Source organism: Lutra lutra, chromosome 10, assembly GCF_902655055.1.
Source record: "Lutra lutra chromosome 10, mLutLut1.2, whole genome shotgun sequence".
NCBI lineage: Eukaryota > Metazoa > Chordata > Mammalia > Carnivora > Mustelidae > Lutra > Lutra lutra.
The window spans coordinates 102,448,889-102,475,890 of record NC_062287.1 but is presented as its reverse complement, the minus strand read 5'-3'; the positions used below and the strand labels follow the sequence as shown (position 1 = coordinate 102,475,890).

The window sequence follows — 27,002 nt, the reverse complement described above, 5'->3', positions numbered from 1 at the left end:
TGTTTATTTGTCTATATGAATGGTATCTGGACTTGTGTGGGTTCTTTCCTTGGGTCGGATGTGCCTTGAGGGTGTCTCTGTATTTGGGGGACACCCAGAATTGTTCTTAACAAGACTTATATAATCTTAAGTTACTCTCTTCTGGTTTAAGAGACATTCTTAATGTCTTACTGTCTCTAGGATCTGATGCTGATGTCATTCTGCACAGGCTTCAGCATCCTTTATCTCTCTTCTGTCCAGGGACATGGCAGAAGCAAGACAGAGACACCAAGGGAGGGAGAGAGGGGGGCGGAGAGCCACTAAAACATCAACATCCTGTGACTACTTTAAGTTGGAAGCCCTTCCTTCCTTCCTTCCTTCCTTCCTTCCTTCCTTCCTTCCTTCCTTCCTTCCTTCCTTCTTTTCTCTGTCTTTGTCTCTTTCTTTCCTTCCTCTTCTCCCTCCCTTCTTTCTTTTCCTTCCTTCCTTTTTCCTTACTTTCTACCTCCCTCCCTCCTTCCTTCCCTCCCTTCCTTCTTTCTTCCCTCCCTCTTTTCTTTCTTCCTTTCTTTCTGCTCTGATGGTAAGAACGCTAACATGAGATCTGTCCTCTTAACTTTTTCAGTGCACACTAATGTATTTTTACCTATAGGCACTGTGTTGTACAGCACATCTCTAGAAATTCTTCATCTTGTATAACTGAAACTTTATACTCATTAAGCAGCAACTCCCCATTTCCCCGGCCCTTCAGCCCCTGGCAACCACCATTCTTCTCAGTTTCTTTGAGTTTTACTATTTTTGATACTGTGTGTAAGGGGAATCATGCAGTATTTTTCCTGTGACTGGCTTATTTCACTTAGCATAATGTCCTCCAAGTTCATTCATGTTGTCACATATGGCAGGAATCTCATTCTTTTTTAAGATTCAATAATATCCCATTGTGTATGTAGAAAGCACATTTTCTTTATCCATTCATCTGTTGACGGACATTTGGGTTGTTTCTATATCTTGGCTATTTATGAACAATGCAGCAGTGAACATGGGAATGCAGATGTCTTTTTGAGATCCTACTTTCATTTTCTCTGGATATATACACAGAAATGAGATTGCTAGATCATATGGTAGTTCCAATTTTAAGTTTTTTTTTTTTGAAGAAATTCTATACACTTTTCCATAGTGGCTGCATCATTCTGTATTCCCACCAACAGGGTAGTAGTGTTCCAATTTCTCCACATCCTTCCCAATACTTGTTATCTTTTGTGGTGTTTTGTTTTGTTTGTTTGGTTATCCTAACATCTGTGAGGCTCATTGTGGTTTTGATCTGCATTTCCCTGCTGATTAGTGATGTTGCATAAAACTGAAGGTCATTTCTGTGTTTTCTTTGGTGAAATGTCTATTCAAGTAGTTTGCCCATTTTTTAATCTGGTTGATATTTGCTTCTTTTGCTATTGTGTTGTCGGAGATTTTTATATATTTTGGATATTAACCTCTTTCTAGAGAGAGGTTTTGCAAATGTTTTCTCCCATTCCATTGGTCACCTTTTCAGTTTTTTTCATTGTTTCCTTTGCTGTGCAGCTTTTTAGTTTGACGTAGTCCCATGTGTCTATTTTCTGTTTTGTTGCCTCTGCTTTTGGTGGCAAATCCAAGAAATTGTTTCCGAGACTACTATCAAGATGTTTTCCCTTTATGTTTTCTTTGTGTTTTTCTTTATGTTTGCTTCCTTTAGAAGCAGAGAATAGAATAGTGATTGCCAGTGACTGGGAGAAGTGGAAATGGCAAGTTGCTTTTCAATAGGTACAAAGGTGCTTTTCCATTAGTACACAGTTTCTTTAATGCAAGATGAATAAATTCTAGAGATCTACTATGCAACATAGTACCTATAGTTTGTTGTATGGTATTGTGCATTTTACAGTCTAAAAGGAGGGGCACTTGAGTAGCTCAGTAGGTTAAGCATCTGACTCTTGATTTCAGCTAAAGTCATGATTTTAGGGTCATGAGATTGAGCTGCGTGTTGGGCTCAGTGTAGAGTCCTCTCGATATTCTCTCTCCCTTCCTCTCTGCCCCTCCCCCAACTTAAAAATAAAATCTAAGAAGAAAGATCTCACGTTAAGTATTCTTAAAATGAAACAAAACAAAATAAGAAACCCCACAAAAGAACACAAGGACATTTTGGGAAGTGATGAATATATTTAGTCTTTAGTTGTGGTGATGTTATCATGGATGTATGCAATGTCCAAACTCATCAAGATATATACATTAAAGTGTACAACATTTGTATTTCAATTACAGCTCAGTGAAGCTTTAAAAAAAGATCAGGGCGCCTGGGTGGCTCGGTGGGTTAAGGCCTCTGCCTTCGGCTCAGGTCATGATCCCAGGGTCCTGGAATAGAGTCCCACATCGGGCTCTCTGCTCAGCAGGGAGCCTGCTACCTCCGATCTCTCTCTGCCTGCCTCTCCGCCTACTTGAGACCTCTGTCTGTCAAATAAATAAATAAAATATAAAAAAATTCAGGGAAGGAATCTCACATTTGTCAAGTGTTGCCTCCCTTAGGCGTTGCTCTTGGTGCTTTACATTTTTTGTTTTATTCAATTTTCACAAAATCGTAATAAAATATATACTATAATTCCTATTATTTGAATGTGTAAATTAAAATTTAAAGGTATCCAATGACTTGCTAAACACCTGGTAAAGGCAGAGCCAGCATCCAAATTCGCTGTCTGACGTTAAAGCATACGTTCTTCGAAAAGCATATTCTTCATTTCTTCTGAATGGTCATTGCCAGATGAAGGTGTACATTTCTTGGCATCAGGGAGCAGTTCAATCCATCTCTCCAACTCTAGCAGCTAGCCTGGATGAAGGAGATGGCCAGGGAGTGCTGGAATGAATGTGCACAGTTACATAGAACTCCAGACAACTGGACAATATTGGCTCTCTTGTTGAAATGCTATGAAGCATTCCCTTGCCCATTGCCCAGATCTATATATATCTTCCAAGATATGTATTTGTGGCTGTTTCTGCTGACATATTTTTATAGCAGAAATAAACCCTCAATTTAGAAAATGCCTGCAAGGTAAAGAAACTCCACCAGAATTTTCTGTTGACTTTTTCTTCTTCTGGACATCATGGATAAATTTCATGGGACTATTATGACTGTCAGCCTGAGTGGATCTTGTCTTAAGACATTTCTTTCAGGTCTACACTCTGCTGACTTAGTTCCTTTTCAGGAGGAAAAGTTGCTTCTTCTCCCTTTTCTGTCATTTGAGCTACACTCTGCAATTCATTCCATCTCTTTTTCTGAGAAAGAAGTACTTTTTACTTAAAGAATTATATTGTGTGGGTGGTCATGTATTGAGGGTCAAACATGGTTGTATAAAAGCAAGCACTGTATGACTTGTGATGGTAAATATTACCATTGATTGATTGTCTTTTATACACTGGGCAGTGTGATGACAATTCAGAGAGGAAGCTAATCTAGGAGACTGTGGGTTTGAAGCAGAGTTCAATAAAGGGCTCCTCTTTTATGGGGGTGGGAAACATAGATTCATAAATTTGAGTTAATCATCCTCCTCAGTTCATCATAATCTACTTAAGTGGTCTTTGCAAGCCCCTCTATCCTATGATTTTGCCACTTTCCTCCTTAATTTCAACCAACCCCTGCCCCATTATCTTTACTGCAAAGGCACTAGTTCTAATATATTTAGATATATGCCTTTTCTTGAAAATGATTTAGTGGTATTACACCTGTATGCTTTAAATGTAAAATATGTTATAGATATCCTGTTTTCAGAGTTTTAAAATTGAGATAATTTAAGTTGAAGGTGTACAAAGTGCTGATTTGACATGTTTACTTATTGCAATATGGTTACACCTGTGGTGTTAGCCATTACCTCTATCAAATCACATAATTATCATTTCCTTTTTGTGATGAAAATACTTAGGTTTAGTCTCTTGGCAACTTTGATGTTTATAACACAGTACCAAAAGAAGAAGATTTTGCAGTTGATTGGGATTGGATTAGAGTACTTCTCACCACCTGTTTGGTCCACTGTATGATATTACAGCCTCCCTTACAATCAGATTGGTATTGTTCTAACTGATGCTTACTTTTGGATCATGGCAGAGACATGCTTGGGACAAGTGCATGCTTATGATATAATTCTTCTTTCTCGGCACAGAGACATTCCCTTGCAAATATGCTAGGATGTATGGATTGGTCCCCGCTAATGGCATTATGCATCCTATACATTTCTATCCACACTCTATCTTCTGACCCACAGAAACCTTTGGAGTCAGCAGGTACAAGAAGGCTGGGTCTCTATTTACTACTTGGTACTGAACCACTTGGAAAACCACACAACCTACATGTAATTGTAAGAAGGCCAAGAAATAAAATTTCCTTTGAAGTTGTGCCATATGCATAAAAAGAAAAAAAAGATTAGTGTTTGAGGAGAATAAAGTTGGAGTACCAGTCACTTGCCAGCTTTTAGTCCCAGTCAGGTAATATGGCTTCAGAAGTCAAAGGGCACAATAGACACAAGGACATTTACTGCCAAAAGGAAAGACAGGAAAAAAAAATCTCCACCTGATTTACAGGAGTAACATTGTCAGTAGCCTCTGTGACTGGTTGGAAGCCCACAACCTGCGTTTCTTTTCCTGCTCTGATAGCCACATCGTCTGCTGCCAAGAATGTGGGTAGCCTCTTTCTCTTCATTTTTGAGAACAGACGGATAGACTAGAGAAGAAATAACAGCTCACACACCCATGACGTTCCTTAGTAAGTTCACTTAGATCTTCGTCCCTATAGGCAAGATTTTAATTAAAATATTTAGTCTATGAAGCACGGACCTGTAGATGTGCTCGCAGGAGAATTTGTTCCCTAAGAGCTCCACAACAACGTCATCCCCTTCAAGACATCGGTCACTAGACCCTTAAGTCCCAATCTGGCTTTATTCAAGTTCACTAGGAAAAACCTGATGCGCGAGTTTATTATTATTATTATTATTATTATTTTTTATTTTAAGAAGGTCTTTTGGGTCTTGCTGCTGGAGCCCTTTTCTGTCACAGTGATGCTGCTGTGAGATGTTAGTCAGAATGACCTGGGACTCTCTGATAAGAAGAGTCCGTTTTTGTATAGGTTGAGCAAGTCACTAAACATTTCACATCATCTGTCTTATTTCATCCCCAAACCCCTCTGGAAACCATCAAGGGTGGGTATTACTAATTCCATTAAAAGGATATATAGAAAGTGAGGCTGAGTGAGGGGAAGGAATTCATTTTTTCCTATACAAAACATGAAATCTGGAATTTAAGACTTTCGTGGCTTGACATGTAGTGCCAAGTAATTCATTCATGGCCAGAAAGGTGTATTCAAAAAGTTGATATGAGATAATTCAGAAGGTACAAACTTCCAGTTATAAAGTACATAAGTCCTGGGGATGTAACATACAGCATGGTGACTACAGTTAATAACACTCTGTTGCATATTTGAAAGTTGTTAAGAAAGTAGATCCCAATAGTCTTCATCACAGGGAAAAAAATTTGTAACTATGTATGGGGACGGATGTTTACTAGACTTCTTGTGGTGATCATTCTGCAATGTATACAAATATTGAATCATTATGGTGTTCACCTGAAACTAACATAATGTTATATGTCAATTATACCTAAATAATAATAGTAATAATAATAATAATAATAATAATAATAATACAATTCTGGACTCAGCACAAAGAGGGAGCCATAATCTGTATTTCTTACTAAGTCATTATCCAATCTCACCTCATAAGGATGTTGATGGTTTTGGTGCTCCGACTGGAGCAGGAAAAAGCTGGTAGAAAGGGGTTGGGATTGCATCTTCTTAAGGTAGCCTTAAGGAAAGTTGAAGCTTCATTAGCATAAATTAAGGTCTGGCAGAAGCCATGTAGTCCCCTCTTTTTAAAATTAGAAAACGAGTGTTTTATGTGATCAGATTTGTGAAGCATAATAAAATAACACTCATGAATCAAGCTAAAGAACTAGAACATTAACAATGATATTATGGACAAGGCAGAGAAAAAAAGAGCCAGATGCCATAAAAAAAACTCTGGATTTGTGGGAAAATGTATGAAGTTAGATTTGGGGCTCAAACAAGGTCATTTCTTTGTATATGTTTGTATATGGAGTAGTGAATGCATTCTCTCCCCACGTATATGTGCAAAATCCTGGGACATTTTTCTGTTCCCAAATTGTAAACATGGATTCTGCTTAAATGGATATTTGACATAGTTTTTCTAGGCCACAAAAATGAGGAGCAATTGGAAGTTGTGAGTATGATCAGGAAGCTTGTTTCTAGTGCCTTCACTTCTTTAGAACCATCTATGAGGTATGACTCATCCCTTTATTCATATGTAATCTGACACCTTGATGGGCCAAAAGGGGGTATGTTTATTCTCTTTACCATTGGACTTCCAGAAATTTGATTCATTGCTCAATTTTAGAGAGAAATTGAGAAAGAGAGAGAGAGAGAAAAAAAGTGAGAGAGAGAGAGAGAAAGCATGCTAGTGGGGGTAGGGTTAGAGAGGGAATCTCAGATTCCCCACTCAAGCAGGGAGCCTGACACAGGGCTAGATCCCAGGATCCTGGGATCATGACCTGAGCTGAAGGCAGTTGCTTAACCCACTGAGCCACCTAGGCTCAGTGGCTTAAGCCACCTAGGTACCTAAACCACCTAGGTACCCCAGAACTTTGACTTTTAAAAATCCTTTCCCAAAACATTATTTCAAATGTCACTAATGCCTGGTGATAGGTATTAAGGAGGGCACGTATTGCATGGAATACTGGGTGTTATACGCAAACAATGAATCTTGGAATACTACATCAAAAACTAATGATGTACTGTATGGTGACTAACGTAACATAATAAAAAAGATAAATTTAAAAAATAAATTAAATAAGGCAATTAGCTACACTTGGGGTGAATGTACAGAGAAGCTGAATCACTCTTGCTATACTCTTAAAACTAATGTCACATTGTGCGCCAACTAGACTTAAATCTAAACATTTTTTCACAATGCGTATAATTGTTGGCATTTTACCTCATTTGGAAAAATAGATGTTACCATTGTATCGTTAAAAAATAAATAAAACAAGGCAATTTGACATTATAAGTTTTTTAATTATTCAGCTAGTGAGCAGCGGAGCTGTCTTAAAACAAGATTATCTGGCTCTGCTTCCAATGTTGTTTTCACTAACGCAGTAATCCTGTTACACAATTTGTCGGCTATTATTGGGTTTTGGTAGCAGAAACCAAAAGAGTGATGATTTAAATAAGACAGGAGCTTATTTCCTTTTGCCATAAAAGAAGTCTGGCTTATTCCAATGAATGGTGTTGTATAAAAAAGAATGTTCCTTTTTTCTTCTTTATAGATAAGTTAATCTTACAACCTGTCCTTTCTGGTTCTGTGGTCCATACCATTTATCCCTGCTGATAGTTTTGGTGTTTTGGATGAATACTTATGTTTTTGTTTGGTTTGTTTACAGATTTTGTCCCTAAAAGGACACGGAAACCAACTGCCAAGGAAGAGGTCTTAACCAACTACGCTGCAATCACTCTAACATCCTTATATTCCGCCAACTTCTTTGACAACCAAGCCCTTTACCACAGCTTCTCGCTTTGCTCAGGACAATCTTTTTCAAGCTGCCTCTTGTCATCCTTTAGGCATTGGCTGAAATGTGGATTCTCCTGAGAAGACATTCTGACCAATCAATTCAATCTAGATTTTTACTGTTCTCTCCCATGTTGGCATCTTGTTCTATTCATAATTATATGCTTATCTGTGTTTGTTTCATGTTTGTCTTCTCTGTTTGACTGAAGAATATGAGACTAAGAACCATGTTTGTTTTGCATGGGTATATATACCCAGGGGCCATGACAGTGGCTGATTCTCAATTGAGATCAATACACAGTTGAATGAATAGATAATTCTTATCAATGCTGCAAATATTTAAGGTGAATTAGATGATGCAATACTTTCTAGGATCCATTTGGTTTGTTTCATGACAGAGACTGTGTCTTTATCCCTCCATATTTATGTCCAATTGTGCCCTAGAGGTAATGATTGAACTTGCTTTTTTTTTTTTTTTTTGCATTATCAAAGGGAATTAGTACTAGTAATGTAAAAATATTCATAATCTCCCTCAATGGGCAGAGGTCGATCCCCATAGACATCTTATTTTTAAAATATTTTTATTTAATGAGTTTGACATGTTGCATTTTGTAAATTTAAGGTATTTAATTGCTGGTTGTGTAAGGTAAGTTTTTGTTGCTCTCCTTGGGGTGTTGTCCCTTGGGGGTTCCATGAATGTGGAACTTCTTCCTGGTTTCCAGCCTTGAACCTAGCCAGCCATGAAAATGCATCGAGGAATGCATATCACTAAGCAAAAGAAGCCAATTAGAAAAAGCTACATACTGTTTGATTCCAGCTGTGTGATCTTCCAGAAAAGGCAGAACTATGGAGACTACTGTGCTTTCCAGGAGTTGGGCGGAGGGAAGGATGAGTAGATGGAGCACAGAAAAACTTTAAGGCAGTGAAAATGCATTTCTTCTCAATATTGCTGTGAACCTAAAACTGCTCTAAAAAATAAAATCTATTAAAAGCTTAAGTCAGGGGCACCTGGGTGGCTCAGTGGGTTAAAGCCTCTGCCTTCGGCTCAGTTCATGATCCCAGGGTCCTGGGATCAAGCCCCACATCGGGTTCTCTGCTCCATGGGGAGCCTGCTTCCTCCTCTCTCTGTCTGCCTCTCTGCCTACTACTTGTGATCTCTGTCTGTCAAATAAATAAATAAAATCTTTGAAAAAAAAAAAAGCTTAAGCCAGAGATACATAAAATGTTTATGTAACATATATATTTCATGAACTTTATACATATATGCACACATAAGGTTATATATAAACAATATACATATTAATTTATAAGTGTATATATATTATCTTTCTGTGTATATATGTGTACATTTTTATATATACACAAAACCTTATATATATATAAAAATTAATAAGTATATATAGTCTCTCTCTATGTGTATATATAGTCTCTCTATGTGTATATATAATCTCTCTATGTGTATATATAGTCTGTGTGTGTATATATATATGTACCAAAATAGTGCATTAATATCAGAACTCTCCTGATTCCATCATGCTTCTTCCCATGAAGTAAATACTATTTGTAATTTCATGCTTATTCTACACAAAGTTCTATATATTAGCATTTCATCCTACATGTAGTTACATACTTCTTAGAGTGTTCACTCAGTGTCTGCTTTCTCTGTTAGACTTAAGTACCATGAATGCAAGAATGATGCTAATTTTGCATGGGTCTGTATTCCCATGGCTCATCATTATGGCTGAAACACATTTGGGATCAATAAACAGTTGAATAAATTGACATTTCTTCTCAGTAGTACAAACCTTTAAGGTGAGTAAATTCCTGAGGTCTGCTTTTCTTGGCTAATGGCAAAGCCCATTATCCCCATCCTTCAATATTTATGCAAACGCAGCCCTGGAGTCCGTGGTATGGCTTGATTTCCACATTATCAAAGAGAATTACTACAAATAATGTGAATATACTGATGACCTCCCTCAACAAGCAGAGTGGCTCCCCGTAGACACTTTAATCACTTCTTCCCTGGTTAGGTGAGATAGAGTTTTGTAGCCCTCATAGGATATTTGTTCCCTGGGACTTCCATGATTATACAACTCCTTCCTGGTTCTTATTACTTAACCTTTCAAGGTCCCACATGACTCCATCTGGCTTCATTTTAGAGGGAGCAGCCCAAGAACCAGACTCACTTTGGCCATTCATTTATTCATGTGATTTGTTAATAGTTGTCTAGTAGCAACAATGACCTCTCCCCAAACTGATCTTACTAAGAGCATGCAACAAGGTCCAGGGAAAATAATCCCAAATAATAATGATGTTGGCTGTGATTATGATGATCACCCCTTACAAGTATAAGGCATTTCAGATATTTTCTTATTTTCTTATCACAGCAGAAGTCATCAGGGAAGACAGCATTGGAGCTAACTTCTTATTATTCCCATTTTATAAATGAAGATATCAAAGCTCAAAGAGGTTACATGATGTATCTAAGAAGCATGTGCAGTAGATCCAGAACTGGAATTCTATTAGCTGATTCCAAAGCTAATAGCATTTTTACTTTCTTCAGTTTCTTCCTGCCTCTAGAGAACTTTAAACAATTTGGCCAAACATTAAAGAAGAACACTGAAATAAGGCGTTCCCTTTCTTTCACAGCCTGAGTTTCTGATTTGAGTCCACACACATATGAAGGTGCCAGACTTACACGTTGCATCGTTCAGGGAATAAGGTAAACCTAGACATCTACTAGATAAAATCTACTGTCTACTTAAACTTGCCTGGAGAGAGGTAATCAGGAAAAAGTGATTTCTGCTTTGATTTATTTAGAGCTTGGGCTTGAATATTTTGAATATTTCTTGTATCTGTATTGCACAATCAAGGATTATATGTCTCAACACTGTAGAGGTCTTATTAGAACATGTATACTTACCATGTAACATAGATAAAAAGCCCAAGAGGACCTTATAGCTCTGCTAATTATAAGCTTGTTCAACTTTGAGCAAATTATTTTAAGTATTTCAATCTGTTTTTTCTTTTAGGAACTATGATAATATTAGTTATTTTGATTAATTTCAGAGTTGTTAAGAGATCAAATGAGTATCAATATAAAATGTTATTGTATTCTGGGAGCTCATATAATATCTAAGAAGAGAGGGAGAATGGATAGAGAATAATAATAAGGGAAAAATCAGGGTAATAATCAGCTGTAAAATCCACCAAAATGGATGCAACGTCACACAAGACATATTATGGAAATGAATAAATTGAATCTCAAATTCCAATTCTGCCACTAAAAACTTATCTGGGTTGAGCACTCAATTCATTAACTATTACATGGACTTCTTTGTGATTATAGTGTCAATGAGATCAGCCACCATTACACGGTTCTGAGCAAATGAGAAAACAGTGTTCTCTAGGGATGGAGAATGAGAACAGTACACAGTAGTCATCAGTTTATATATGTGTCTCAGAGCACTAGGTATCCTGAGGTCAGGGATGATTCTTGTTCATCACTGTAAGCCTGGGACCTGGGCACACCCCCTGGTGCACCATACAGACTTAGTTGTGCTTCTACAGGGAATGAAGGAATGAAGAGCATCCAACACTTTATGCGGCTTATTGGTTGGTGTTACTAAGGAATTGGGTTCCTTTTTTAACCATGTGAGGAATTTTGGAGGGTTAAAGTATGTTGCAAACTTTTGTAGATCTATTTCTGGTTATTCAGCTAAGATCCAGAAAGGTAGGTTATTTGCACAAAGTTCACACAAACTGGTAAGTATATATGATTTCCAAGTCTGTGCTTTTTAATTCTCCCCCATTGACTTCCGATGATAGATTTAATCACCCAGTCATCAGCCAATCAACCAAGTGTGTTACTTTGTGCCCAGTTTAGTTTATTTATTAATTTTTTAAAAAGATTTTATTTATTTATTTATTTGACAGGCAGAGATCACAAGTAGGCAGAGAGACAGGCAGAGAGAGAGGGGGAAGCAGGCTCCCTGCCGAGCAAGGAGCCCAATGTGGCACTCGATCCCAGGACCCTGGGACCACGACCTGAGCTGAAAGCAGAGGCTTTAACCCACTGAGCCACCCAGGCACCCCTGTGCCCAGTTTAGTTTAAATGGTAAAAAATCAAAAGAATATTTAATCATGCTAAGGAGCTAAGACTTCAATTCAGAATGACTTGGCTTCAAGTCCCAGCTCTGCTACTTTCTTCAACCACAAGCAAGTAACTAAATGTCAGAAATTTTCAGCTTCCATACCTGTAAAGTGGGGATAACATCTTCCACGATGCATGAGGATTAAGTGAGGTAAAATATCACAGCCTCTAACTTGATGATGGGAACAGGGCAAATGCTCAATAAATCATATCTATAAGAGCTGAAGTCATTATTAATCACTAGTTCCACTTACACAAAATGATAAATTATGATAAGATTTTTTTAGAGTAATGAAGTAATGCATTTGATTGATTATAATGACAGTGTTGTGTCTGAAGAGATAGGAGCTGGGGAAGACTTCAGGGAAGCTTTGGAACTTGTGTTATTCTTTGAAGACATGAGATTTTGTTTCAGGGGCAGAGGACATTTTGTCAGGAAGATTGCATTTTTTAGTTTGTACTGAGCACCAACAATATAGTGGTCCATTCCATCAGAAGTTTCCATCTGTGGTGCAAAGAATGATAACAGGTCAACAAAGGCCTCCAAGAAACCATGTAGTTCTTAATTTCTCTCAATGGATTAAAACGAGTTTTAACTTTCTTTTTCCTCCAGGAAGATGTTGATTAAAACTCATGATTTCATTTGTGGAAAACAAAGTTGGTAAAAAGTTTTGAAGTGATTCCTAGCACACTGTTGTTGCTTTTCCAGAATTTGGGAACTCTGTATCTATGTTATCAATTCAAGTGAGCAGTTTGTTAAGGAACCAAGAGGGTTTCCTTGTCACCCTGCTCTGTAAAAGTGGCCCTCCTACCACTAATAACAGCAGGGAACTCTGCCTGTCATGGCTCTTAACTGACTAAATTGCCTTTCCAAATCCTACCCTACCTTGAGACCCATAGGACTAATCTCTTTATTAGATTTAGCACTATGTCACTCATCACAAAGCTGAGGATGGTCACCTAAGCCCTCAACTCTTACAAAATAATGTATTGCATGGAGCACTGGGTGTGGTGCATAAATAATGAATCTTGGAATACTGAAAAAAAAATTAAAATTAAGATGTTAAAAAAAATAAAGTCTGTACATCTCTACAAATCCCTTCATTGACCTTGGCTCCCACTCCTGCCCAACTCCTGAAATTATTCTCTGTGCCTTCTGGGATTTGTAGTCATTCATCAGTATGACTTGATGCATACTTAATCTCTCCTCTGAAAGTCTCTTTGCCTACTTGGTCTGAGCAAATCTCCTGTCCTGGGGCAGTGGTTTTCTCTCCTGCACCCCCCCACCACTGAATCTCGTGATCCTTTCGACCTTGTGAACATTAGAATACTCTGATTTTTGTCTGTCTGTCTGTACTCTTTTCTTTGATGGTGTGCATTTAATATATGCATTAAAAATTGGCAGCCTAGTTCAAATTAATATAATTTGAGGCACAGACCTCTCCTCTAAACTCTGGATTGCATACCCAATTATTTATGCAACGTTCTACTTGGATGGGCAAAAGGTATCTCAGACTCAATTAAATGATCTCTTTCCCCCTTTCCCCAAACACCTGCTTCTTTTACACTATTTTTTTTGTATCACTATACAAAACTTGGAGTCTATGTGGACCCCTCTCTTCCTCTCATGACCCTTTTTCAATATATTAGGAAATTCGGTCAGCTCTACTTTGGAAATACGTCCCAAAGTGTATGGATTTCTCATTACCTCTCTCACAACCATCTTGGTTCAGGCATCCTTTACTTAGAATATTACAATGGCCTAATTTTTCCAGCACCTTCTATCCTTATTCTGTTAAATTCAATTACCAACAGATCTACAAGAGTGACCTTTTTTAAAAAAAGAAGTCAGATTATGTCCCCTTTTGGTCCAGATCCTGTAATGTTTTCCAATATCACTCAAAATAAAAGCTTCATAATTTAATGTAGTGTATGGCTCCCCCTGCTCTATGTCTCTCACAAAAACTTTCCTTCCCACTGTAGCTTTATTGGTTTTGTTGTTGTTCCTAGAATAATCTCAGCATGTTCAAACCCCAGGATCATGTATTTGTTGTTGCCTCTACCTGAAATTCTCTTTTCCCAAATACAGGCTTGCTCCCCTACTTATTTCATGTGTTTGCTCAACGATATCATCTTAGGCTACAGACATGCTTTATTTAACTATCTTTTACTAACATATACATTATTCTTGACACAATGGTAAGACAAAGAAAAAAAAGCTCAGTTGAAGCAAAATTAACTCATTTTCACATTAATTTTACTAAGCTATTCTAGTTTGATACAAAGAGTAATTTATGGTTTGTTGCGAGTTTTGATGTGGGAGTCTGAGCTGTTCCAGTTAGCAACAACTTGGTGACATTACATAAGTCCTTTCTGTTCTTTCTTTTGCTTTAATTCGGTCTTCTATGAAGTTAAGAGATTGGGATGCATTATCTCCAAATCCTTTTTCTGGCATATTCTATAATAATTTAAGATTGCATTTTGTTGTCACAATCATGCTTTAGTTCCTAGAGTGTCCTGGAAACAAGTTCTTGCAATACCAAAATAAGGCACAGAGTGGACATGCTGACTGATTTCAGTGGAGTCCACTCCGTTAATAATTCTGATCCGATTTTCTCACTGCTACAGGGCAGGCACATAATTCCCAACTGACTCTCATGGAGAACAGTACAGAGGTGACTGAGTTCATTCTTGTGGGCTTAACCAATGACCCGAAACTGCAGATTCCTCTCTTCTTAATCTTCTCCCTCATCTACCTCACCACTCTGGCTGGGAACCTGAGCATGATGGTACTGATTCTCTTGGACTCCCATCTCCACACTCCCATGTACTTTTTCCTCAGTAACCTGTCTCTGGTGGACTTTGGTTACTCTACAGCTGTCACTCCCAAGGTCATGGCTGGATTACTTATAGGAGACAAGGTCATCTCTTACAATGCTTGTGTCACCCAGTTCTTTTTTCTTGTAACCTTTATCACTGTAGAAAGTTTCCTCTTGGCCTCAATGGCCTATGACCGCTATGCAGCAGTGTGCAAACCCCTCTATTACACCATCACCATGACAACAGGGGTGTGTGCTCGTCTGGTCATGGGCTGCTACATCTGTGGCTTTCTGAATGCCTCCATCCACACTGGGAATATTTTCAGGCTCTCCTTCTGTAGAGCTGATGTGGTTGATCACTTCTTCTGTGATGCTCCTCCTCTCCTGGCTCTCTCATGTTCAGACAACTACATCAGTGAGATGGTTATTTTTTTGGTGGTGGGCTTCAATGTCCTCTTTTCTGTCTTGGTCATCTTGATCTCCTACCTGCTTATATTTATCACTATTCTGAGGATGCACTCATCTGAAGGACGCCAGAAGGCCTTTTCCACCTGTGCCTCCCACCTCACTACAGTGTTCATCTTCTATGGGACAGGCACCTTCATGTACTTACAGCCCAGCTCCAGCCATTCCATGGACACGGACAAAGTGGCATCCATGTTCTATACCATGGTTATCCCCATGCTAAACCCAGTGGTCTATAGCCTGAGGAACAAAGAGGTCAAGAGTGCCTTTAAAAAGACTGTGGAGAAGGCGAAGTCTTCTATAGGATTCATATTTTAACTACAAAGATCTACAATAAGGCACTTTCATCCACCTCAGATCTATCTAGAGAAAATATTTACCTGACCGGCCCACAAGTTTCTAATTTCTTTCTTTCTTTTTTTTTTTTTTAAGATTTATTTATTTATTTATTTATTTGACAGGCAGAGATCACAAGTAGGCAGAGAGGCAGGCAGAGAGAGAGAGAGAGAGAGAGAGAGAGAGAGGAGGAGGAAGCAGGCTCCTCGCTGAGCAGAAAGCCTGATATAGGGCTTGATCCCAGGACCCTGGGATCATGACCCAAGCCGAAGGCAGAGGCTTTAACCCACTTAGCCACCTAGGTGCCCCATGTTTCTAATTTCTTATAGTAATATTCCCAGATATTGATTAAGTTTACACAATTTACATATTTTTTTAATAAAGTTTACATCTTTAAAAATATGATACCTAAGAATAATAGGTTAAGAAGAATAACCCATAAATATGTTCTTATCTTAAAAATTCTTCTTAATAAACACGTTCCTCCGCACTCCCACATGAACATGTATACTCACAGGTATGTAGCACAGGCACACGCATAGATAATTCATGAGGAACTCATGAAATCCACATATACACCGTAGAAGAAAAAACTAGTTAAGACATACATGAGAAGGTCTGTTGTTACAGTAGAATTTAAAACAATTATTTGGTGTCTGAGAGCACAATCTTATCATACATAAATAGTCGACTTAATGGAAAAAAAACTATATATGTCTAGGTTTCTTTTTTTAGATTTTTATTTATTTGACAGGGAGAGAAAAAGGAGCACGAATGGTGGGGGGGATGGTGTGCAGCAGAGAGAGAGGGAGAAGCAGGCTCTCTAGTGAACAGAAAGACTGATGTTGGGCTTGGTGTGGGGCTTGATTCCAGGACCCTGGGATCATGACCTGAGCAACCGACTGAGCCAGCCAGGGACCCCATATGTCTGGTTTTTAATAATTATTTTTACATTCTCTTTTTGCATATGAAAAGCAATGCTTTATATTTAAAAATTTAAACTTTATGAAAATACTTCCAAAGTTCTTTGAATGTAGATTTATTGTTGATTTTTATCTGTTCTTCTTTTCAGTAAAAATTCAAGCCAAGGGACGCCTGGGTAGCTCAGTCGGTTAAGTGGCTGCCTTCAGCTCAGGTCATGATCCCAGAGTCCTGGGATCGAGTCCCACACTGGGCTCGCTGCTCGGCAGGGAGCCTGCTTCTCTCTCTACCTCTGCCTGCTGCTCCCCTGCTCATGCGAGCGCTCTCTCTCTATCCCTGACAATTAAATAAAATCTTAAAAAAAAAATGCAAGCGAAAAGAGACCCTTAAGCATAGGGAAGAAACTGAGGGTTAGTGGAGGGGAAGTGGGTGGGGGATGGGGTAAACAGATGATGGGCATGAAGGAGGGCACCTGTGGTGAGCACTGGGTATTGTATGCAAGTGATGAATCACTTAATTCTATCCCTGAAACTAATGCTATACTATATGTTAACTAACTTGAATTGAAATAAAATCTTGATAGCAAAAAAAAACCCAACAACATGTCTTTACATGGGTATTTATTTTCTTAGCCAAATTTCCATATTAATGAGCCCTATATGACAGTGTAATACAGAAAACATATCACACAATACAGGAAAAAGAAAAAGATGACAAGGCACGTATTTATTCACTTAAATAAAAACGTAACAATGTTTAAAGTTAAAGCACCAGGAATTACAATGGTTATTAATAACTTACTTGCATGCAATACTATGAATTTGTTAATGTACAAATCTGATAAAATTTTGAGTCTCACTATGTCAAAAATTCTGAATCCATATGAATGTACATTCCTTTCCCCTGATTTGGGAGTTTTGGGCTATTGTTTTTTCAAATATCCTTTCTGCCCCTTTCTTCCCTCTCATTAGGTGTATGTTGGTGTTCTTACAGTATCCCACTGTTCTTTGAGACCATTTATTTTTATTGATTTAAAAAAAATTTCTGTTTTTCAGGCTGGATGTTCTCAACTGACTATCTTAAAGCTTACTGAATTTTTTTTTCTGCCAGCTTCTATCTGCTACTGATCCACTTATTAAACATTATATTTCATTTATTTTTCTTTTCAACTCAAGAATTTCTATTTCTGTTATTAAAAATAATTTCATATCTTTATTACTATTCCATATTTGGTGACACATTGTTCTCATACTTTCCTTAATTCTTTTTTCCCTTTTAATTCTTTCGACCTGGTTTCCTTTAGTTCTCTGACCACATTTACAATATCTTAAATCTTTTCCTATTAAACCCAAAGTTAGCTCAACCTTCAAAATCAATGTAATTCTTTGTATTAATAGACTCAGGACTACAATTATATAATCACCTCAATAGATGCAGAAAAACCTTTGACAAAAATTCATCATATATTTATGATAAAAATTCAGCAAACTATTAATGGTGGAGAATTTCCTAAACATAGTAAGAGATATCCATGAAAAACTTGCAGCTAGCTTCACACTTCCTCGTGGAAGACTGAATGCTTTTCTCCAAGATTAGAATAAGGCAAGGATGCCCCTCTTAATACTTCTATCCAACATCACGATAGACATCAGTACCCTAAGGCAAGAAAAATAAATGAAAAACATACCAGTTGGAATGGAATACATAAAATTCTCTCAATTCAGAGAAGACACAACTTTCTCCTTAGAAAATCCCAGAGAATCTGGCAAGAAGGTACAAAACTAACAAGTTTATCAAGTTCTGAAGAAACAAAGTCAATACACAAAAATCTGTCATAATTCTATGTAATTTTAATAAACATTTAGAAATTAGAATTTAAAACAGTACCGCTTGCAATGGCACCACCAACATGAAGTATTTAAGTAAAAATTTTGCAAGCTATGTGCAAGATATGCTGAAAAATGGATTAAATAAGTCAAAGCAGATCTAGATAAATGGAGAATTTTACCATGTTCATAGATTGGAGGCCTAGATAATTTAAAGATGTCTGTCTTCCCCAAACTAATCAACAAAATTTCAGCCAAAATTCCAGAAAGAATTTTTATAAAAATTGGCAAGCTCATTGTAAAATTTACATGGCAAGTAAAAAAAAAAAAACTAGAATAACTAAAACAATTTTGAAGCAGAACAACAAAATTGGAGCACTCACTCTACCTTCTTTCCAGATTCACTACACAGCTACAGTAGTCAAGTAGTATGGTATTGAACAAAGGATAGATGTATTACATTAAATATTACTGAAACGAGTATTAGTTCAAGTTTTTTATTCCAGAAAACAAGACAAGTCCAAAAAAAAAAAAAAAGACAAGTCATAGACTTGGAGAAAGGATCTTCAAATTTCACCAGTCCTTATCAGTAAAGGGCTCCTATTTTGGATACATAAAGTAGTCTCAAATCCCAGTAATAAAAAAAACAAATACAATGAAATACAATAAAAATGGACAGAATTTTTTTTACAGTTTTTATTTAAATTCCATAGGTTAAGGTACAATGTAATATTAGTTTCAGGTGTCTAATGTAGTTATTCAACACTTCCATACATCATGGGTGCTCATCACAGCAAGGGTGTTCCTTAATACCCATCACCTATTTCACCCATCCCCTACCTATCTCCCTTCTGTTAACCATCAGTTTGTTATCTATAGTTAAGAATCTGTTTTTTGGTTTGCTTCTTTCTCTTTTTTCTTTCCTTTGCTTGTTTTGTTCCTTAAATTTCACATATGAGTGAAACCAATGGTATTTGTCTGTCTTTGACTTACTTATTTCGCTTAGCATAATTCTCTGTAACTCTATCCATGCCATTGCAAATGGCAAGATTTCATTCTTCTTTTTTTTTTTTTTTAAGATTTTTATTTACTTATTTGACAGAGATCACAAGTAGGCAGAGAGAGAGGGGGAAGCAGGCTCCCCGCTAAGCAGAGAGCCCGATGCGGGGCTCGATCCCAGGACCCTGAGATCATGACCCGAGCTGAAGACAGAGGCTTTAACCCACTGAGCCACCCAGGCGCCCCAGATTTCATTCTTCTTGATGGCTGAGTAATATTCCATTATAGATTCCATATATAGATTCCATAATGGAATATTCCATTAGTCTACATGGAAATAGTCTATATGGAAATTATAATAGTCTATATGGAAATTAGTCTATATATATATGTATGTATGAATATATATGTATGTGGGTATATATATCATATCTCCTTTGTTCAGTTGATGGACTCTTGGGCTCTTTCCATAATTTGGTTTTGTAGATTATGCTACTATAAACATCAGGGTGCATGTATCAAAAACAGGCAAAAGATTTTACACAGACATTTCACAAAAGAAGATGCCTGGGATGGCAAGTAAGCACATAAAAAGATGCTCAGCATCATTAGTCAAATGCAAATTAATACAACAAGGAGATATACTACAAACCTATTAGAATAACTAATGTAAAAAAAAAAAAGCCCACCTGTAAATATAAAATACCATAAAGGATGTGAAGCAGTTGGAACTCTCCCTACATTGCTGGTGGGAATGCAAAAATAATATGTTATTTTAGAAAATAGGTTGGCAGTTTCACAAAACCTAGAAATCTCATTCCTAACAATCTACCCAGGTGAAATAAAAACACATGTTCACACAAAATCCTGGGTGTGAATGTTCATAGGATCCTTATTTGTATTAGTTAAAAACTGGAAATAACCCATTTCCCTCAACTGAAAAATGGATAAATAATCTGAATTCATAGAGTGCATCTCAGAAATAAAAAGGAACCAATTACAAAACAACTACACAACTCCATAAATTTCAAATGCATTATGTTAAGGGAGAGAAGCATGATTGAGGAGATGACTTACTGTATTATTCTTTTTTTGTGACATTCTTACAAAGCCAAAACCACAGGGACTGAAAACAAATTAGCAGTTGTGAGGAGGTGGAAGGAGGGGTCAATTACAAAAGGTGGTGGAAAATTTGGGGGATTACTAAACTGTTCTATATCATGATGTGATGTGGTTATATGGCCAATTACATTTGTACATAAGTACAAACTTTTAGAACATTGCATTGCAAAGTGTGGATATAGCTATGTAAATTACACCTTAATTGGAAAAAGGGGGAAAAAAAAGAGAGACAAATAATGCAATGGGTCAGTGCTCTTACTCAACAGACACTTCAGTTCCCCACTGACAGTTTAATTGCTCCTTCCCTAAATAAGTGAGATGAGGAGCCGTGGATGTTCTCATAGGGGGCCTGTTCCCTTGAGAACTCTGTGTCCCTATAACTAACTAACTAACTTTCTTTCTTTCTTTTTTCCTTTTCTTTTCCTTCCTTCCTTCCTTCCTTCCTTCCTTCCTTCCTTCCTTCCTTCCTTCCTTCCTTCCTTCCTCTCTCTCTCTTTCTTACTCTTCCTTCCTCCCTTCCTTTCTTCTTCTTTCTTTCTTTCTTTTTAACTTTCTCCTGATTCCCATTCATTAGCCTTGGGAATCCCAAAATCACTCCATTTGACACCATTTTAGAGGACTTGCCTGTGTGCAGAACTCTTTTGTTCATTTGCATATTCATCTGAAAGTTAGTTGTTTCTGGTATCCATCCCTACTGTCTTCCTCCAAACAAGATTTGTTTCCAGGCTGCAACCACAGCTAAAAAAACAAAACAAAACACCAAAAAACCCACTCCAAGATAAGAATTATACTGATTCAAGTTAAAATGATAATCCCCTTACCAGCTTGGTTTATAGACCCTCCCTCATCAGCTATTCACACACAGAATTCTGTTAAGGTGTGCAGGAGATGCACTTTTATTGGTTTCACTTCACATATCAGGAACTGAGCTTGACAGGGGTAAGTGACTCTTCCAGGGGATCATAAAGAATACATGGGAGATGTGGGACTTGGACTGTGTTCCTAGCTCCACGCCAGTGATTTCTCCTCCATTCTTCCATGCTTCGGAGATCTTAAAGCCTTTTTACCAGTACTAGAGAGGGAATCTTCAGTAGGATATACACATTCTACCCTGGCAGAAGTTCTGATATCAGAGACAAAATTCGTGGGGGCTTTCCCTTTTTGTCAAGGAGCAAGGTAAGATTCTACATATTCTAGACATTTTCAGTAAGAAGTATAATTCATGCAAGAACATTTGGGAAGCTGTGTCTGCCATGAATTATTTTAGCGAAGTAATGGATGCTGTGAGTATTTTTCTGAAACAGTGAGGTAAAGCAGGTCTTAAATGCCCAAGTGTACATCATTATTTAACAAATAAGGAGTTTAGTGGTATTTAGGAAACAATATATTGCTTTCCTAAAGAGGATGAACAGCAACAAGAAACAGATGGTAGGGGTCCCTGTGTGGCTCAGTCATTAAGCATCTGCCTTCCGCTCAGGTCATGATCCTGGGGTCCTAGGATCAAGCCCCACACTGAGTCCCACATCAGGCTCTCTGCTCAGCAGGAAGCCTGCTTCTCCCTCTCCCAAATCCCCTATGCTTGTATTCCCCCCCTCACGATCTCTCTCTGTCAAATAAATAAAATCTTAAAAAAAAAAAGAAAGAAAGAAACAGAGGTTAGCTTATGCTCCAATGGAATAGGTAGTAATTTCTTTCTGTTTACTAATTTTAGGTCTGTTATAGAAGGGAAGTTAAGTAGAACAGGGTGATATGATATTTCTTTAGTCTCCAAGAGGATCTTCATGATTATAAAGTTCCGTACACTAGTTTAACCTTCTTTTCCTCTCTAACCTCCCTCATATTTCTGACGCACATGAAAAAGCTGAAAGTGTATTGGCTAGAGGCCCAGGGGTATGATCATTCTCATCTGGATATGAATCTTGGGTTTATTTCTTGCTAGGTGTAGAGTAGTCTTCTGTAAACTCACCTAACTTCTCAAATTCTCATTTCTTTGATCACAAGTGTAGATAGTAATACTCTATATCTTATAACATTGTAGGATAAAGTTGCAGGATGCTATAACTTTTAAGGTTATACTTGTCAATTTATAAGCTATTCTTATAAAATCATGAGGATGAAGAAAGAATACACACCCACACTCGGAATGCTCTTATCAGAGGTTATAGAACATAGTATTTGCTTAAAAAAAAGTTTGTCAAAGGTGAACAAACACAAATGTCTTTAGGAACTGGGTATGAAAGGGGAAATTGTGATACCCCTTCAGGTGGTAGAGAAGAGTGGTTACCAGTGAGGGAAAGCTGTGGCATAGGTTTAATTCAGTTCAAATGAGAAAAATCACAGCATGGAGCTCATCTCAAAGGCAGATCTGAAAGCTGGAGTCAAACCCAGGGACAAGAGATTTCAACCCTGGATATTTGTCAACCAGCTTAGGGAGTCAGAGTAATGATAGTAAGAGTGAGTTCAAAACAGAAGGAAATTGTTTCAACCCAAGGTAAAAATATGGATCTCAAGGAAGAAACTGAACAAATGGCTGGTATGGCCAATGATATGGTCAGAGGAAGGAGAGAGTGAGACACATGGGGGGATCAGAAGATCTGAGTGGATGTGGTGTGTGGGGAAAGACAAATCAGTGTGAGGCTCTCAGACTTCAAAACTAATCCATAACCTAGAAACTGGATATGGCTTCCCACCTTTATCCAACCAAGACAGAGACTGCCATTTCATGACATTAGAACCAACACTTATGAGATTTATAATTACTGTTTTTCACACATTATTTTATAAACTCTCACAATTGCTCCTTCATGTTACTGCTCCATTTTTAGAGATAGAAAAACTGAGGCTCAGAGAATTTAGGTTGGGACAGTGTCTCCCAGATAGTAAATGTTAGGGTACAATTTGAGCACACATGTCCCCTTTCCCAGAGCCTTGAGCTCTTGTGCTTAGTGCATTACCTTCTCTTCAGTAGCGTCTTTGCTGGTCGTCCATGTCTGCAGCTGCAGCTCCCCCACTGAATCCACTCTACCTCTCTGCTTCCGTCACCCTATTGCAAGCCTCAAATCCAGGAGTAGTGTCTTCGTCGTTTCAGTCAGTACTCCTGACAACTAATATTAAGATGGGTCCAATGGAGTCAGTGGCATCATGTGAATAGAATTAATTCAATTCAATTCAAATTTCAGTTACTGTCATGGGATTCTGGAATCATCTGCCTGGGTACACAGCTTGATTCTGCAGTTAATATTTGGGTAAGCTTGGACAAATTACACAACCTTTTTGAGCCTAATTGCCCTCGCAAAATAAATGAGCATAATGACTAGTGGTTTTGCCTTGTGTGTGTTTTAGATTTGAAGAACAAATTATTGCCATAATTGAAACAACCCACAGAGTATTTACACAGTTCAACTTCACTCTATTTTCTTTTCCATTTAACACTCTGTTCCTTTACTTCTCATCACTACGGGGCATCCTGTGATTCCCTACTGGCATCCACGGAGAAGAGCACAGAAGTGACTGAGTTCATCCTTGTAGGACATACAGATGCCCCAGAACTGCAGGTCTCACTCATTATTGACATTCATCCTTTTCTACCTTTTCACCCTAGTTGGAAATCTGGGGGTGATTGTGTTGGTTCTGTTGGAGTCTAGTGTGGGTGGCTCATTCAGTTAAGTGAGTGACTATTGGTTTCTGCTCATGTCATGATCTCAAGGTCGTGATGTGGAGCCGCACATTGGGCTGGGGATGGAGCTTGCTTGAGATTCTCTTTCTCCCTCTCTCTCTGCCCCTCCTCCATTCCTTGCTCTAAAAAAAAAAAAAAAAAGACTGTGTTTGACTGTGCTAGGATGGTCATGCTGACACTAGCATGGGCAAGGGGTTATAATGTAAATGTTCTTTTGGCTCTAGATCTTTGATGATGGTGATGTATCTTCTGCTGGAATCATTTAAGAAATTACATTTAATAAAAAACTTTTGGGGGTGCCTGGGTGACTCAGTGGGTTAAAGCCTCTGCCTTTGGCTCAGATCATGATCCCAGGGTCCTGGGATCAAGCCCCGCATTGGGCTCTCTGCTCGGCAGGGAGCCTGCTTCCCTTCCTCTCTCTCTGCCTGCCTCTCTGCCTCCTTGTGATTTCTGTCTGTCAAATAAATAAATAAAATCTTAAAAAAAAACTTTTGGAATAGTTTTAGGCTTATAGAAAATGTGCAAAGACTGTATAAGAGTTCCCATATACTCCTTACCCGGTTTACCCTGATGTTATCATCTATATTACCTTGGTACACATGTCAATACAAAGAGTCCAACATTCATACATTCCTGTTAACTGAATCCCATACTTACTTGGATTCCCCAATTTTTTTTCTGATGTCCCATTTGTTCCTATATCCTACCCATGATACTACGTAAGGAAATAAAAATGGTATTGTTTTATGCCATTGTTTGGGTGATGTTCTACAATCAGTGTATGAGTGAAAGAGAAGGTCATGGGGGTAAGGAGACAAAGAAGGCGAAGTAGTTACGTATAAGAAAAAAATTGAGGGGATGCCTGGGTGGCTCAGTCGGTTAAGCATCTGCCTTTGGCTCAGGTCATGATCTCAGGGTTCTGGGATCTAGCCCCACATTGGGCTCCTTGCTCAGTACGGAGTCTGCTTCTCCCCATCCCTCTGCACCCCCCACTTGTGCTCTATCTCTCACACACTGTCTCTCAAATAAGTAAATAAAATCTTTAAAAGGAAGGGAGATAGGGAGGGAAGGAAGGAGGAAAGAAGAAAATTTAGATATAGTGACCAATATTGGATCTAGTAGTAGAAATTGAAAACACATCTTCAGGTTATTGAGGGAATTGCATTAGTAAGAAAGCTATGAGCATTGGCTGAGTAAAATCAAAACAAAACAAACAAAACAAAACAAGACTCTAGAATTAAAATTGTGTGTGCAGAAGTAAGCTATAAAAACTGAATATTCCTCAAAGAGCTCATAATCCCCCACTTAAACTGCCTGATGTGGCCATCAGCTTCCTGTAAAAACATTACACAATAGCACTCATTTTATCCCCGACTTGTTCTGGGACATGGCCAGACTCTAATACCCCAGGTGCCTAGCCACGGACAGTCCTTTCTCTTTTGAACTGTCCCGGACTGCTCACTTGAACTCTGCAACAAACCAAGGCCCATCAAAGGTACCTGAAAACCAATTAGAAAGTCTCCTTTTCCAAAAATCCCATCTTTATAACATGCTTGTCAATTTTATACATCTCAGTATTTTTTCTTTTTAATCTATAAAACTTCCTTTCCTTTATAACATTTTTATAACCCCTGCTAAAACTCAGAATAGAGGATGGTTTCCCTTGCTGACACAAAGTAGAACAAGGCAAAACAAAACAAAACCAGCCTGTTAATTTTGTCTCGGATTTCATTTTGTCTTGATACACTTCAGAAATGATCTTAAAGAATAATGGATAAGAAAAAAAAAATCCAACAGGACTAGGGGCCAGGAAAAACAATGGAAAGTAGAACTCTCCCAGAAAACAGGATCTCATAAAGAGATATCTCCCTTGTCAAGGTTAAGAGTGGGGGAGGGTCTTCATAAGGCTGACTTAGCAAGATTTCAAAAGTGACCATTGTATCTCTGTTCTTTACTTTCATGAAAGGGAACTTTTTTTTCCCACCTATATTCATCCTGTCTGTTATATACTGAGTATGATGTGAGGTAAGCTGTTTGGTTTTTGTTTGTTTGTTTAGTTTCTAAGTTCCTGGACCATGAGGAGCCACATCTGAACTGAATGGAGAGAACCATTGAACCCCTTTGGTATCCCAGGCATTGAGCCGTTATACTGATTAGTTGGGATTTAGGTTGTCTCCCTAGCGGAATCAGATAATATGGTCTGTGGGAGCAGGGGGAGTCAAATGGATATTTGATGAACATAAATATCACAGTAGAAGACACTTGTTCTTTCTGTGCCAAACTATTTTCTTTTTCCTCTTAAGCACATAGCTATACTTAATTTCTCAGTCTGCATGCAATTAGTGAAAGTCACGTCATTTTATTCTTGTTGGTGAAAGTGAGCGTAAGTTACATGTGCCACTTCCAAGTCTGGTCCGGGAAAACTCCCAGGTGACCCTTTGCTTATTCTCTCTTCCACTGTCACTTAACGGATAGAGAATCCAGGTCGTATAGAACAACTAACCGAACTGTATGTGAGCAAGGAAAGTCTCTCTGGTTAAGCCACTGTGATTTGGGAGTTTCCTTGTCTAGCAGCTAGTATTATTTACAACAACGAATATAAAGGGATTCCCATAAGACAGTCTGAAGGCTGCTGGCAAGAAGTAGATGGATATATGACGGGAAATACTGCTAAATGTCTACAACACAATTCCACAAATATTTAACATTAATCCCCACCTAGCTTCTGAACATAATTAAAGTGGATAGGACATGCATTTTCTCTGTCACATGCAATATAAACCTACATGAGACGCAGGGGGCACACAAGCCTATGAATAAAAGTACTGCAAAGTTCCATCCATACACGTACATGTAGGAGTAGGAAACTTGTCAAAGAAGTAAATATAGTGTGGCTAATGTTTGATGAAAAACATAACAAATCAGTTGAGGTATCAGAATATGAACTTATGTCAAATCATGGTTATATGTTTATTTGAAAAACGGTTCTAAGAGTCCCAAATGTAGAAAAAAGTACTCTAGTATTTTTTTAAGCTTTATTTTTATTTATTTATTTATTTATTT

General features: G+C 38.0%; 1 protein-coding gene across 1 annotated transcript; it reads left to right on the top strand.

The window, feature by feature from the left end:
* Positions 1-14,429: 14,429 nt before the first annotated feature.
* LOC125078807 (olfactory receptor 5B12-like) lies at positions 14,430-15,377 on the top strand. The gene has a single exon (XM_047691999.1). The coding sequence runs from the start codon at positions 14,433-14,435 to the stop codon at positions 15,375-15,377; it is 945 nt and encodes a 314-aa protein (XP_047547955.1). The 5' UTR covers positions 14,430-14,432.
* The last annotated feature ends 11,625 nt before the right edge of the window (positions 15,378-27,002 follow it).